The sequence below is a fragment of the Chiloscyllium punctatum genome, chromosome 20 (genome assembly GCF_047496795.1).
Source record: "Chiloscyllium punctatum isolate Juve2018m chromosome 20, sChiPun1.3, whole genome shotgun sequence".
Taxonomy (NCBI): domain Eukaryota; kingdom Metazoa; phylum Chordata; class Chondrichthyes; order Orectolobiformes; family Hemiscylliidae; genus Chiloscyllium; species Chiloscyllium punctatum.
In genome coordinates, this window is record NC_092758.1 from 68,685,151 (window position 1) to 68,700,488 (window position 15,338).

At 42.7% G+C, this 15,338-nt stretch overlaps 1 protein-coding gene across 2 annotated transcripts in view; it reads left to right on the forward strand.

The window, feature by feature from the left end:
• LOC140492182 (pantothenate kinase 3) overlaps positions 1-15,338 on the forward strand; it is a 105,817-nt gene that overhangs the window by 37,051 nt on the left and 53,428 nt on the right. For both annotated transcript variants that reach the window (XM_072591041.1, XM_072591042.1), the window contains exon 2: positions 13,557-13,909. In XM_072591041.1, the coding sequence (XP_072447142.1) occupies positions 13,557-13,909 (353 nt within the window). The remainder of the gene's footprint in view (positions 1-13,556; positions 13,910-15,338) is intronic.

A 15,338-nucleotide genomic window follows, 5' to 3' on the forward strand; every position in this document is an offset into this window, starting at 1 on the left:
ACCTGCCAGCCCACAGTACCCCAATCTGGCCCATTCCTTGTCCTCCTTTATAGACCCTAATTGTTCAACTGTCTTGTAGACATAATGAGTGACATTAGCAGTGACATTGTCCAGGCATTTTATTATAGGGCAAACACCACACTGGCGGGTGAGGAGGTAATCCAGTGCATAGCAATTTTGCATGGAGAAAAGTCTGAGTTGGTTCAGGTTCTGGGTGATGAGCTTGAGCGCCCCTCTGGTAGCGTTGTCCAACATGGTAGGTCCGCATGTGAGATCGTTACAGTTGTGGGTGGCCATATTAGCCCCAGAAGCACCAAGTGTCGGCCCTTCAAAATACTGTGTCAGGAAACCCTCCTGTACTAATTGGACAAAAACTGATCAATCCAATGTACTAAAGTTATAGCAATTCCAGTCAATGGTGGGGAAGGAAAAGTCCCCCATAATGACCACCCTGTTCCTTTCACTCCTACCCAGAATAATTTTGCTAATCATCTCTTCCACCTTCCTGGAACTCTGTGGAGGTGTATAAAAAACTCCAAGCAGTGTGACCTCTCCTCTCCTGCTTCTAACCTCAGCCCACACTACCTCAGTAGACGAGACCTCCTCAAAACTTCTCTCAGCCACTGTTATACTATCCTTGACTAACAGGATCCATGCCTCTCCCTCTTTTACCGCCTTGCCTGTTCTTAATGAAAAATCTAAACCCTGGATCCTGCAACATCCATTCCTGACCCTGCTCTATCCATGTGTCCAAAATGGCCACAACATCAAAGTCCCAGGTACCTATCCATGCTGCAAGCTCACTTACCTTATTTCGGATACTTCTGGTGTTGAAGTAGACACACTTCAAACCAGTTTGCTGTCTGCCAGCACATTCCTGTGACCCTGAAATCCTGTCCCTGTCCTCCCTACTCTCATCCTCCTGTGCACTGCAACTACACTTCCGGTTCCCATCCCCATGCTGAGCTGATTTAAACCCACCCAAATAGCACCAGCAAATTTCCTACCCAGGATATTAGTACCCCTCTGGTTCAAGTGAAGACTGTCCTGTTCAAGTCCCACCTTCCCCAGAATGAGCCCCAATTATCCAAGAACCTGAAACTCTCCCTCCGGCACTATCCTTGCAGCCACGTGTTCAGCTGATACCTCTCTCTATTCCTCGCCTCGCTTTCACGTGGCTCAGGTAACAAACCAGAGATAACAACTCTGTTTGTCCTAGTAGTCTGTGGTGACAGCGTAGTCTGTGGTGACAGCATAGCCTGCACAGCAGTGTCCATTGTCATTTTTTTAAGGCAGAACCATCAACAAAATAGTGTTTCCGAGTGGCTTTCGTTCAGATTAACCCAAGGTTTTGAGACTGGTTGGGTAACTGTTTATAGCAATGAGGGATGCCATCTTCAGGAGTTGGTAGAAATATTGCCAAATTTAAGGTTGAGCAGCATTTGATGGTCAAGTTTGGATTAGAAAGTAATTCCACTTCATACTTAATGGTGCAAGCTGAGGTCAGGTGTGGAGTGACACATTTAGTTATTAAGATCTCAACAGAGTGGAAACATACAATGGGTTCAGAGTGATAGCTTGAGCCTGTTGGATGGGATAGGAGGTGGCAGGCAAACAGCTAAGCCCCTAGCAACTGGATCCAATCAAAGGCATTGACCATCTCCATGAATCTGTGTAAGGAGAGATTGGGCAAATACGTTAAAGGGCTTTGCATAGTCAGGAAATCCTAGCACTGGAGCTGAAACAAGGCACTGCTTGAGGGATTTGAAAAGCTTCTTTGGCTTCCTCATTCCAGATCAGGGTATCAGGCTGCAAGGGCATGGAAATGTCCAGGAGCGGGCAGACCAGCTCAGCATAATTAGCAATCCATTGTAAACAATATCTAGACATGCCTAAGAAATGTTTTGTCTCTCGTTTAGTGACAGGCAGTTGGGCTGAGCAGATAGCCTTGAATCTATCCATTGATAGCTGTCTGGTAACCCGATATAGTTTATGTCCCAAATAGTGGACTCTTTCGGATACAAATTTCAGCTTAGCTTTCAAATCTTTGTGGCCTTTCTTAGCTGGGGATAGTAGAGTCAGTTTTACAAACTTGCTTACTAGGGGATACCAAAAGCAGGTCAAGTTATCCACTTACTGTATCAAAGTAGAGCTTGCTTGAAAAGTTACATCTTCCAGACGTTTCTTCAAACTCTGGGAGAAAAAGTAGGTAATTTCAGTTCAACCCTGTGGGATGCTTGTCCAAGTGTATTGGGTTCCTTGGCAGGTGAAAATAAAAAGAACCTGTGAGTCCGGGTGTATTGGGATAGAGAAAGGTCGAACACAAATTAATGACTGTTGTAAATATATGGCTTAGTCCACACGGCATTCAGAAGCTTTTGATGATTATCTGTTTTGCGCGCAAGAGGAGGTCACGTGGTGCTCTGTTTCGCGGGCAGAAGGAGGTCACATGGGGTTGGATGTCTGGGAACACGAGGGGGTGGAGAGTGGAGTCAGATCAACAGCCAATCAGAAGACAGTCCCACCTCAGTGATTGCATGACGTTCTGTACTGTATAAAAGACTGGGTCAAGGACAGGAATACGTCGGACTTCGTGAACTGACACACTTTGCTGTTTGTCAGGGACGGGAAGTCCTAGACCCAGAGCTTTGTATACTTCATCCACTTACTGTTAAAATAAACTAAGAGTTTGAGACCGACTATCTTCTCCTATTGCTTCATTGAAAGAACACGCAGGACTCGGCTCACACATAGAGGAAAGTAAGCTGGTAGATTGAGCCAAAGCCCAACACTGTGTAATAGAGGGAACCTGCTGGAATATTCGTGAGAGAATGGTAGTTGGATTTCGGACCACTGGATAGGTGGAAAAGACCAATTCATTCACTGCCCAGAGGTCGTGAACAAAATGCCATTTGTCACTATCTGGCTTCTGAACTGGCAGGATAGGTGTATTGCAGGGACTTCTGGTAGGGACTTGATAAATTCCTTGTTCTGCAGCCTGAGAAAGAAGATATTAGGGATTTTGTTTAGATTAGATTACTTACAGTGTGGAAACAAGCCCTTTGACCCAACAAGTCCATACCGACCCTCCGAAGAGCAACCCACTCAAACCCATTCCCCTACATTTATCCCTTCACCTAACACTACGGGCAATTTAGCATAGCCAATTCACCTAACCTGCACGTTTTTGGAATGTGGGAGGAAACTGGAGCACCCAGAGGAAGCCCACACAGACACGGGGAGAATGTGCAAACTCCACACAGACAGTTGCCTGAGGCAGGAATTGAACCCAGGTCTCTGGCACTGTGAGGCACCAGTGCTGCCCATTTTGTGGGAGTGGCACCGCTGGGTTGAGAGTGACTTTGTAAGGCTGGGAGGTCAACATTTTCATGACTTCATTGGTGGCTGGACCAAATGTGAGGTGGGACTTGGATTAGGAGTTCCTCTGCTTCCTGATGGAGGAAGAGGACTGATGCAGCCACTGTTCTGCCACATAGCAAACAGGCTTCCCTTTATCCATTATCCACTTCATTTCCACCCCCAGTTCCTTCATATGCTTTGTCCCAGGGCTCACTATCCTGCAGCTGAAAGAAAGACTTGTGTTCCCCATATACTTGCCTTCCTTGTGATAGAAGGTGCTGCAATGGAGTTTAAAGTGCCAATTGTAAGGAGTCGAGGTAGAGAGGGTCTGCTTTCAGAACAGACTCATTAGTATCTGCAAGGGTACTGCCAAGGTAAGCGGAATAGCTGAACCATGCATAGAAGACCGGGGCTGGCTTTGACTGAAGTAGAAACGTGCCATATTTCTCCTCCCGGATGTGGACCTTAATTCATTTTCTGAGCATATAATGGCGGTGTTCATTTTGCACAAATCTCTCCTGCATAGGCTCAAAGGGGACTTGTCAGATAGGAGGAATGGATGGCAATTATCAAATCCGTGAGTAGTAAATGCAGAGGCTCGGAAAATGATATAGTCTGCAGGATGCCTGTACGCCTTGAGACTGTAACATGGGAGGTAGAGTGAGGGATCTCTTTAGCTTGTTTCTTAGTCAAGAGTGTGTAATTTGCTCCAGTGTTCACTGAAAACAAATGTGTTTGTTGTCTAAGTGAAGAATTATTATGGGCTCTTGTATCGCACTGGTTCTCGTAATGGTCAGCTGGACAAGGGAGGCAACTGGGTGCGACTGTGCTGGCCAGAGTAGCCAGAGTTTTGGTATCCCCCTGGACTTTGGACTGTGAAATTGGTCTGAGGTCTGGTGTGAGCCTGGGCTTGCTGGGTGTTAACATGATTACAACTATAACTGCTGAGGATGCCAATTTAGCTGGGGCTGCTACACGTAAGGCAAGTATTAGGATAATGTCCTGTCAGTCTCCTGTGATATTAACGTATCCTCCCTGGCTTCCTCTACCTCTATTCCACCTACCATAACCTCTCCTTCCACCTCATTCATGCCCCTTAACTTGCTGCCAGGACTGCTGCTGACTCTGAGAGTAATGGGCAGGTTGCTGAAACGTTATAACTGGTTTTAACGCTTGTTCGATTAGTATAGATGACTTTCCTTTATTTTCCCTGTGTCTATCTTGCAGATCCTTTAGAATAGAGCCACGATCAGGGAGGTTAAGTGCCAGCCAAGACTGACTGACTAATTTCAGTGGGTCTCTTAATTCTGATCTAAGCCTGTTTGCCGAGGCAGTCACCATTGCTGCCTGGTATTGGTCCTTATTCATTCCGGAGTATTGATCCATAATTTTCTCAATTTTCTCAACATTCTCATCTTTCTTTTATGTAGTTTTCATTATCTTTGCCTGATTAGCTTTCTTGGAAAGGGCTTCATGCAAAACCCGATTCCCAGAAATCATTATTTTGGGTACGGGTTATGGGTCTAGGGTTAGGACAGTCACTGTGTTCTTTAAATCCTTTATATTTATCTTCTAATGCTTTCTAATTTGCCTTTGAGCCAATCTTAAGGAGGGTTTCCATATCCATTTATGCGAGGTTAATAGCAAAGGACTATGGTATGTAATTCATTAATAGCTATTTTGAATTGAATGGCAGCTTCAGGGAGATTGTCAATAATCGTTCTGAGATTTGACAGGGTCCAGTGTCATGAACCAACACTGGCTGTCCTCCCCAAGGATTAGGGAAATATCACCTTGGAAACCTACCAGACTCAGTGTTGGTGAGTGTCATTGTTGCATCCATTTGTATTGCACTGGGTCTGCTGCTACCCTGACCCTGACCCTGAGACTCTTTATATTCCCTGCGACAGGATCTTATAACCAGTTTTTATATCATCTTGTTGATGTTTTCTAAGATCTGTCTTTAACCTAGTATTTGAAGCAGGATGGCTCGTGCAGGCATCGTGTTGTTGCCCACCCCTTGGGTCTTGTTCAGGGCCTGATATGGCAGTGGCGGGGAATAATAATATTCTAACTCTTGGTCTGAAGCTTCCCCATCATTCTGCGTGAGGGGATAGGCACTTGGCTTACATCCTTTGGAAGGTCTAACCATAGTTTTTTTTTCTACTTTCAGCTTCTTTTTCTTCCCAAAATGACTTGCTTCAGTACCTTAGTCTCTTCTTGTGGCTTCCCTTTACCAATCTCCAAAAATTGGCCAATGTACCTTCTTACCTCTTTTACTTTATCTTTATGTAGGAGGCACTCCTCTAGACAGGATATTCTTTCTAAGTTAAAGGAGCCACCAGATGGAAATGGCTTTAGTCCACTTTACCCAATCTTCTAAATGGTCGATAGCCCACAATTCTGTAACATAAAATGGGTTGGGGTACCTTTTGATGGAGTTTTGTTAGTTCTAGCACCCATCCCACTTTTTAATTACGTCATTAATTTGTTTGAGTAATTTAAAATTTCCTCAGTCTCTTAGTTCCCTTGTTCACTCCAGTGGTCTGTCCGGCCATTTCTCCTGGCCATAACATGGACCCACCTGGGCTCTTAAGTCAGGCTCAGTCTGGGTGTCTGAGAAGTGTGTTGGACACGACCAACTCATTTTGAGTAACCTAGGTCTAAGGTCTTGATTCAATCAATTTAACTACGTGCAGTTCCCAACTTCTCTTGTTGGGTTCCACCAATTTAGTTGTCCAAAAACTCACAAAAACATCAAACATGTAATTAGATAATATTAACATAAATCCTATGTTTTAGTAAATCCAACCAATTCTCAGACTGTGTTGTTTGCGCCCTACAGTCTGAGTTCTTAACATTCCTCCAAAACAAATTTTAAATTAACAAACAACAAATAACCCAGACAAAACAATTAACAGTGGCTCAGTATTGGTCTTGCCGCGACACAGTACTCAGAGTGGCTCAGTATGTGAATTCGCTGCTGACCCGGCTGAACATGTGCACATCATATTAGCGACCAATCTGTGAAACTAGATGAATTTAAACCAACTCTTTATTATTTTTAACCATACCTGGTTTGTGTTCGGAGCAAAGTCCCACCAGACCCGGTCAATCGAGGGTGGATAGTAAATGAAGCACAGAAATGATCACAGTGAAGATGCAGACAGATGGCAATGCCACACTATCCAAGGATGGAACCTACTTAGTATTCTAGGGTTGCCACTGGCTGGCTGAGGATTCCGTCTTGGAGGATGGTGGTGCTCCCCTCTGTTGTTTCTCCATAAAAAGCAAGCGACCTCAGTGCGACCTCTAAATAAACTGTTGAAGTCTTTCATTGTCTAAAACAAGACTCCAACGAATGATTCCTTTGTCCAAGCCAATCTTTTTTTTTTGCATGCAAGGGAAGAGTACTTATTCACATTATAGGTAACAACTCCAACAAGCAATTCAAAATGCAGTCTTTTTATAATATAAACATGGAAAAATCTCTGCATGATTATTCAGCAAAGCTGTAAGTACAAAATTGCAATAACAGGCCTGACTGGTAGGAAGTGAATATTGGTGCAGTTCATTGAGACTGCCTGTTCTTTCCCAGGCAATCAGCTTTCCCATGGATCTAGGCCAAAAGATGTCTGCTTGTTTCAGCTGTAGTTTTTTATTTGCTTATTAGCTATTAACAATACTAAATTTAAATGTCAAGCTACTGTATCCTTCATGCTGGCTTCCAATATATTTTATTCTTTCACATTGATCTGAACTCACCTGTTCATCTTCCTACTCACCTATCCATTCCACCTTTCCCACTGACCAATCACAATAACTCCTTATCCGTATCCCCCTATCACCATCCTACCTTCCTTTTCTCCAGCCCCAACCTGTCCCTCTATTTAGTTCTGGGTTCCACACCCCCTCCCCAGTACTAATGAAGGATTTCAGCCAGAAACGTTGACTTTCCTACTCCTCAGCTGCTGTCTGATCTGCTGTTTTCCTAGCTCCACATCTGTTGACTCTGACTTCCATCAACTGCAGCCTTTACTGTCTCCAAGCTATCTTCCTCTCCATGTATTCCATGCAACCAGGTTTTCTTTTCTAGTTTTCACCTTACCAAGTTAATTTATGGCCTCCCCAACAGCACCAGCAAAATGTCCAGCAAGGTACTTGGTCCTATTCATATGCCCCCTTGTACAAGTGCAATCTTCAGAGTCAATATTGGGGTGCTGCTGAAATTTGAAGGCCTCCTTTCTGCACTGCAACTCCAGACATGGAATAATCTGTCTTTCAGCCTTGTATTTTTATGTTCAGCAGCAATCAGCATCAAGAGTGTTTGCAGAGGTTACTGCAAATGCTGGAAACCTGAAATAAGAAATAAATCAGTGGCATCAGTGAAAGTAATGTTTCACGTTAAAGATCTTTCATCAGAACTAAAGGCAGGAATAGGAAGGAAGGATTCAATCGCAATGATGGGATTATACTATAGACTTCTCAGCTGCCAAAAAGAGATGCAACAAATTTTCTGATTTTTCACTTTCCCTTTATTGACTGGGACTCCCTTAGTGTGGAGGTTTGTATGAACATAGAACATAACAGCATCAAACTGGCCCTTCAGCCTTCAATGTTGCGCCAACCTGTGAATCCAATCTGAAGCCCATCTAACCTACATATGTTTATCCAATGACCATTTAAATGCCCTGAAAGTTGGCAAGTTGCAGGCAGGGCATTACTACTCTGAATAAAGAAAGTACCTCTGACATCTGTCCTATACCCCTCAATTTAAAGCCATATCCCCTCGTGCTAGCCATCAACATCCAAGGAAAAAGGCTCTCACTGCCCACCCTATCTAATCCTCTGATCATCTTGTACTTCTCCATTAAGTCGCCTCTTAACTTTCTCTCTAAAAACAGTCTCAAGTCCCTCAGCCTTTCCTCATAAGACCTTCCCTCCATACCAGGCAACATCCTAGTAAATCTCCTCTGCACCCTATCCAATGCTTCCACATACTTCCTATCATGTAGCTGCCAGAACTGTACATAATGCTCCAAATGCAGCCTGACCAGAGTTTTGTACAGTTGCAACACGATGTCATGGCTCCGAAACTCAATCCCTCTACCAATAAAAGCTCACACATCGTATGCCTTCTTAACAATCCTATCAACCTGTGGCAACTTTCTCGTTGACACCGAGATCTCTCTGCTCATCCGCACTATCAAGACTCTTACCATTAGCCCAGTGCGCTGTATTCCTGTTACTCCTTTCCAAATGAATCATCAGACTTTTCAGCATTAAACTCTCAGCTCAGCTCTGCAGCTTATCTATGTCCGTCTGTAACCTGCAACATCCTTCCACACTGTCTACCACTCCACTGATCTTAGTGTTATCCACATATTTACTAACCCATCCTTCTGCGCCCTCATCCAGGTCATTTATAAAAATGACAAACAGCAATGGTCCCAAAACAGATCCTTGTGGTACACCACTAGTAACTGAATTCCAGGATGAGCATTTTCTACCAACCACCACCCACTGTCTTCTTACAGATAGCCAATGTTTGATCCAAGTCGCTAAATCGCCCTCAATCCGATGCGTCTGTATTTTCTGCAATAGTTTTGGATGGGAAGCAATTTATTCAGTGTGTCTAGGAGGGTTTTTTGAAACAGTATGTAGATAGTCCAACGAGAGAGGGGGCCATACTGCACCTGATATTGGGAGATGAGCACAGTCAAGTGGTCAGAGTTTCAGTGGGGAAGTATTTTAGGAATTGCAACCATAATTCTGTACGCCATCAAATACAAAAGTGTACCTCAGATTAAGGTGTTAAATTTGGGGAAAGCTAACTATAGTGGAAGTAGGAGAAAGTGAGGACTGCAGGTGCTGGAGATCAGAATCAAGAGTGTGGTGCTGGAAAAGCACAGCAGATCAAGCAGCATTCGAGGAGCGAGAGACGTCAATTTTCCTGCTCCTCAGATGCTGCCTTTTCCGTCAACACACTCTCGACTATAACTGAATTAGGCAAAACTTGGAGAATGTGGATTGGGAATGGCTGTATGAGGGTAAATCCACATCTGACATGTGGAAATCGTGTAAAGACCAGTTGATTAGAGTGCAGGGCATACATGTTCCAGTGAAAATGAAGGACAGGAATGGCAGGATTTGGAAAGTTTGGATAACAGGGAATTACCGGCTTAATCAAAAAAAAAGGAAGCAAAAGGGGTCCGTGGTTAGTACTGCTGCTTTGCAGCACCAGAGACCCAGGTTCAATTTCAGGCTCAGGCAATTGTCTGAGTGGAGTTTACACATTCTCCCTTTGTGTCTGCATGGGTTTCCCCCAGCTGCTCCCACAGTCTGAATATGTGCAGGTTTGGTGAATTGGTTATGCTAAATAGCCCGTAGTCTTCAGGGATGGGTAGGCTCAGTGGATTAACCATAGGAAATGCACGGTTTGCGGATAGGGTAGAGGAGTGAGTCTGGGTGGGATACTCTTCGGAAAGTCGGTGCTGACTCTGGGCTGAATGACCTGCTTTTGCACTGTAAGGATTCTATGATTCTGGACAACTAAAAACAAAGTCCTTGAAGAATATAAATAATGTAGGAAGGAGCTCAAAGGTAGGAGGGCTAAAAGGGGTTATGGCATACCCTTGCACAGCAGGGTTAAGGGAAATCCCAAGACATTTTGTACATCTATTTGGAAGAAGAGGATAGCTATGACAGAGTAGGTTCACTCAAAGCTAAAGGAGGGAGGTTGTATGTGAAGCCAGAACAAATGGGCAGGATCTTTAATGAGCACATCAGTATTCACTGAAGACAGGATGTGAGGCATGTTGAGCTTAGGGAAAGGTGTGTGACTACTCTCGAGCAGATCAACGTAATGAAGGCGGAAGTGTTGGGTGCCTTGAAATGCATTCAGGTAGACAAATCTCCAGGGCCAGATGCAATCTTTTCCAGGATACTGTGGAAAGCAAGCAAGGAAATTACTCAAGTGTTAACTTTGTATCCTCTTTGGCCTCAAGTGAGGTTTCAGAAGACTAGAGAATGACCAGAGATAAGCCAGGTAATTATAGGTCAAGGAGTTTGACATCAATGGTGTGGAAGCTGTTGGAGAACATAATGAGAGATCATTTATTCACATTTGGAAGCGAATAGACTTGTTAATAATAAGCAGCATAGGTTTGTTTGCAGAATTTGATTGAGTTTTTCAAGGAGATGACAATGATTAATGAGGGAAGGTCAGTGAATATTGTCTACATGGAATTTTGTAAGGTATTTGATAAGGTACTTTATAGCAGTCAAGTATGGAAAGTAGAGTTTCATGGGATCTAGGATGGGCTGGCCAGATGGATACAAAACTGAAGACAGAGCATAGTAGTAGAAAGATACTTTTTGGAAAGAATCAGTAACTACTGGTGTTCTGCAAGGTTCAGTGCTGGGACCTTTTATATGTAGGCATAGCATCATAGAATCCCTGCAGTGTGGAAACAGGCCATTAGGCCCAACAAGTCCACAATGACCCCCAAAGAGTAACCCACCCAGACCTATTCCCGAACACTATGGGGAATCCAGCGTGGCCAATTCACCTAACATGCCATCTTTGGATTGTGGGAGGAAACCAGAGCACCCGAAGGAAACCCAGGAAGACACAGAAAGGCACGTGCAAACTCCACGCAGACAGTTAGCGAAGGCTAGAATCGAACCTGGGTCCCTGGTGCTGTGAGGCAGCAGAGTTAACCACTGCATCACTGATCTGGGGCAAATGTAGGTAGTCTGATTAGTAAGTTCGCAGATAATATAAAAATTGGCAGAGTTGCAGATAATATGGAGGATTTGCAAAGGGTATAGTGGGATATAGATTGCAGATTTGGATAGAGAAATGGCAGATGAAGTTTAGTCTGGACAAATGATGCTGTCTGACTGGCTGTGCTTTTCCAACACCACACTCTTCGACTATGATCTCCAGCATCTGCAGTGCTCACTCCCTCCAAATTTTAAGGGAACCCACCATATGCCTTCTGTGGTCAGAAAGACATCTGTTCACCACTACTATTTCATGTCAATCAGCCATTTCCTATTCATGTTGCCACAATCCCTATTATTCCATGGGCTACAACTTTCCTGACAAGCCTATTATGTGGCTATTTCTCAAGCTCCTTTTGGAAAGCAACACACACCACAATAGTTGTATTACTCTCTTCAACCGAACCCCCCCCCCCCCCCGTTTCTTTTTTTTAATAATCTGTTCGCATTCTCTATTCTCTACTGACTGTTTACATTTTGTTTAATTTTCACCATTTGTCAAATCTTTCTCAACACAGCATTTTTAAACTTAGTGTCTTGGCGTTACTGAATTTATCCATATGCTTTCCTTAATTGTTTGTAACCTACTGAAGAAAGTTCTGATCTCCTCAGTCTTCAATTTTCTATTCCCTATCCTGAAACTGTGACTGTTTGTTCTGATCCACCCAGCCAGGGTAAAGAAGATATCTGAACTGTGAAGTCGGCTAAGAATCAATCATATTTTAACAAGTTTGTCTAAACTTCGTTCAGTATGGGCGTTCATTCCATTCCATCTCTCCTGAGCACAACACTCTAATTCCAGGGATAAACCTAATGAGGCTCTGTTGCACCCCTTTTACAACCAGTAAATTCTTTCTTTGGAAGAGAGACCAAACTGTGTAAGGTATCGGAGATGAGGTTTCACCAAAGCCTGGTATGTTTTGATTAGGTTTCTTTATATGAATAAACTAGAGAATAAGATGCATTACTTTAATACCTCCTTTATGGTCTTGACGCACCATATTTGCCCTTAAAATGCTGTGCTTGATAGAGCTTGAATAGGATTCATATTTCATCACTTCAAAGTTGCAGTTAAGAGTAAGGTCAGTCTCAGTACTTAGCTGCAGCGTGTTCCATTTTTGTAATACAAGTCAGTGTGCAGTATTTGAACATAAAATTCTTTCACTATACTACGCATTATAAACTAATTTGGTGAAACATATCAGTTCCTTGGTTTTATGTACCTTAATTTTTATTGGGTGAACCTCTGCATGTAAAGGCCTGAACCTTTGCAGTGTCAGAGAACCTCATTGTCATTGATGATGTAACTGGAATTGGATGTCCCCACCTTGAACATGGCTCCTGTCATGGAAAATGTTGCATTTCATGGATTCACATTTTGTGAGGACAGTTGCCCATATAAATTGAGAGCTGCCTCTACTGCTGCTGTTATACGGTACTTCTGGGACCCCTTCGGAAGAAGTAAAGGGTCTTTTAAAGATTGTTAAAATTAAACATGGTTGTTCTTCATAAGCCAGTTTATGGTATGTTGGCTTGGTTGTTATTTTGGCTTTAAATTTATGGTCATGTAGTTAAAGTCTGTCCATGCTGGATACCAGGTGAGCTGGCAAAGAATGATAGTTGGTTGCATAAGGGTTATGAAGGGCCATCAAGTTCAGGGGAGAGGGTATGAGTGGCCATAGAGGTGTGATGGGGCACAAAGAGTGGGTGTGGGGGAAGAAACCTGAAGGGAACCCTGCTACCTGGAACAAAAATTCCAACTTTCAAACCTCTTTTTCTGAGTTGGGATTTGCAGATACTGAAAAATGTCGACTGCAGTCCTAACATGTGAGTAAAAATGTAGTCCTAAGTGTTCCTTTCAAAAGTATCTATTTTCCATTTAACACTTCAAAGTCACTTTAACGAATCTAATGTATGTTTCAAAACATCTGCTTGAGAATTCTAAACCAATTTTTGGTGCTATATTCTTTCGCAACTGAAAATTGCTATTGCACAAAAAAAAATTTCCTGTGTTTAAGTGATACTTTTTTCCCTGCTACCAGTTCTACTTAATGTTAGTCACAGTAGAAGTCGGTACAATGAGTGAATTTTAAATGATGGAAGTTTTAACATAAAGAATATGAAACTTTCAGTTCCTCATCATATGCTTGTTGGTGAGCTCTTACAGGGATGCCAGGCTTTAAAAGCAACTAAAATATTTCTAATGATATAGATCAAATTGAATAACCATGATGAGAATTGTGTAACACCTTCGGTCAAACCTCTTTCAATGAACTGATTTACTATGTTTAACACAGGTCCTCTTTATCTTTAATACTTTCTCTTTGGACTTCTACATGTGAATTTTATTTTCTGGAATCTTTTGATTTTTAAGTCTATAAAGTTACATATTTTTGCTTTCTTTTCAGCATTCCCTTGGTTTGGAATGGATGTTGGCGGAACTCTAGTGAAACTAGTTTATTTTGAGCCAATTGATATTACAGCTGAAGAGGAGGAGGAAGAGGTCGAAAGCCTAAAAAGTATTCGTAAGTACTTGGTGTCAAATGTTGCCTATGGATCTACAGGCATCCGAGATGTGCATCTTGAACTCAAAGACCTGACGCTTTGTGGTCGCAAAGGAAACCTGCACTTTATTCGATTTCCTACGCATGATCTACCTACCTTCATTCAAATGGGGAGAGATAAGAATTTTTCAACACTACATACAGTGCTTTGTGCCACTGGAGGGGGTGCTTATAAATTTGAAGAAGAATTTCGAACGGTGAGAATCTGCCAATGATAAAGGTGCACAATATTGTTGCAGATGAGAATGGTTTCATTAAGAGTTATTTATCACAAGGATTAAAGATAGAAATAGTCATCTTGTTATAATTATCTATGACCCAGTTTTGAGTTGTCAGATGGGAGTGCATGCCAATCTAGCTGACGCCATCAAAGGTACATTTTTGAGAGAAAAGATGTTTGGGGAGTGGGAATCACTGGTTTAAAGTATACTATACACAAAGAAGATATGGGTACCTCTAAGGTTTAAGCTCCAAAGCTATAGGACTGTATACACAGGTAAGTTCACCAATCACGTGGGCCTGTCCGGGAGTACCTCAAAAAGAGGTTAAGTTAGTCAATGGAAAATTGAATCTCCTCCTCACTCTCTTTTGGCTTGTAGGATGTATGAAATGTGCCAGTCAGGATATCACCCACCTTAGAGGAGAAAGTGAGGACTGCAGATGCTGGAGATCAGAGCTGAAAATGTGTTGCTGGAAAAGCACAGCAGGTCAGGCAGCATCCAAGGAGCAGGAGAATCGTTTCAGGCATAAGCCTTTCTTCACCCACCTTACCATTCTTGATACATATCATATTTGCTCTATTTGACTAGTATTTTAAGTTTTGGCCCCTGACTTCACAACAGCAGTTGTTGTTAACAATGGATCACCATGTCATTATGGTGGTATGCAAATACTTATAATCTTTATGTCGTCAGTTGTAGTGCAGTTTATAATGTGGGATCATACTGTGCACTATGTCCAATAATTCTGACGGTTAGAAAGATCATTGTTTGATTGGCAGTTTGAAGGGAGACTCTTTCATGTCACAAAAGGGATCATTATATTGGTCAGATTTCAAACATAAGTTAGTTTCATTTGGAAGTGATGGTTTGAAATGATGCACTTCAGATAATGTAATACTTTGCAGTAATCTAGTTGGGCATATTAGCATATTGATTGTGTTACTGGTCCAGTTGTCCAGAGATCTAGACCAATGAATGAGAAATATAGAATTGTAGAAATGATACATCACAGATGCATACATCATTCAACCCATTTTGTCCATGCCGACCTAAAGATGCGCATACGCCCTTTCTAATTCCATCTTCCTACACATGGCCCATAGCCCTACAGTGTACAGCACTTGAGGTGCAGATCCAGGTACTTCTGGTTTATGGACTTTGCCTCCACCACCAGCTCAGGCAGCGAATTCCAGACACGTCACCCTCTGATTAAAAAGTTTTGTCTCACATCCCCACCACTCCTCCTGCCATTTAGCTTAAATCTATGACCCTGATTTTAAACTGTCTGCCAAGGGAAGCAGATTCTTCTTATCTACTGTCTATAACCATTGCAACCTCAATCATGCCACCCTTCAGCCTTCTCTCTTTTCTTAGGAAAATATTGACAACCTCTCCAATTTCTCCC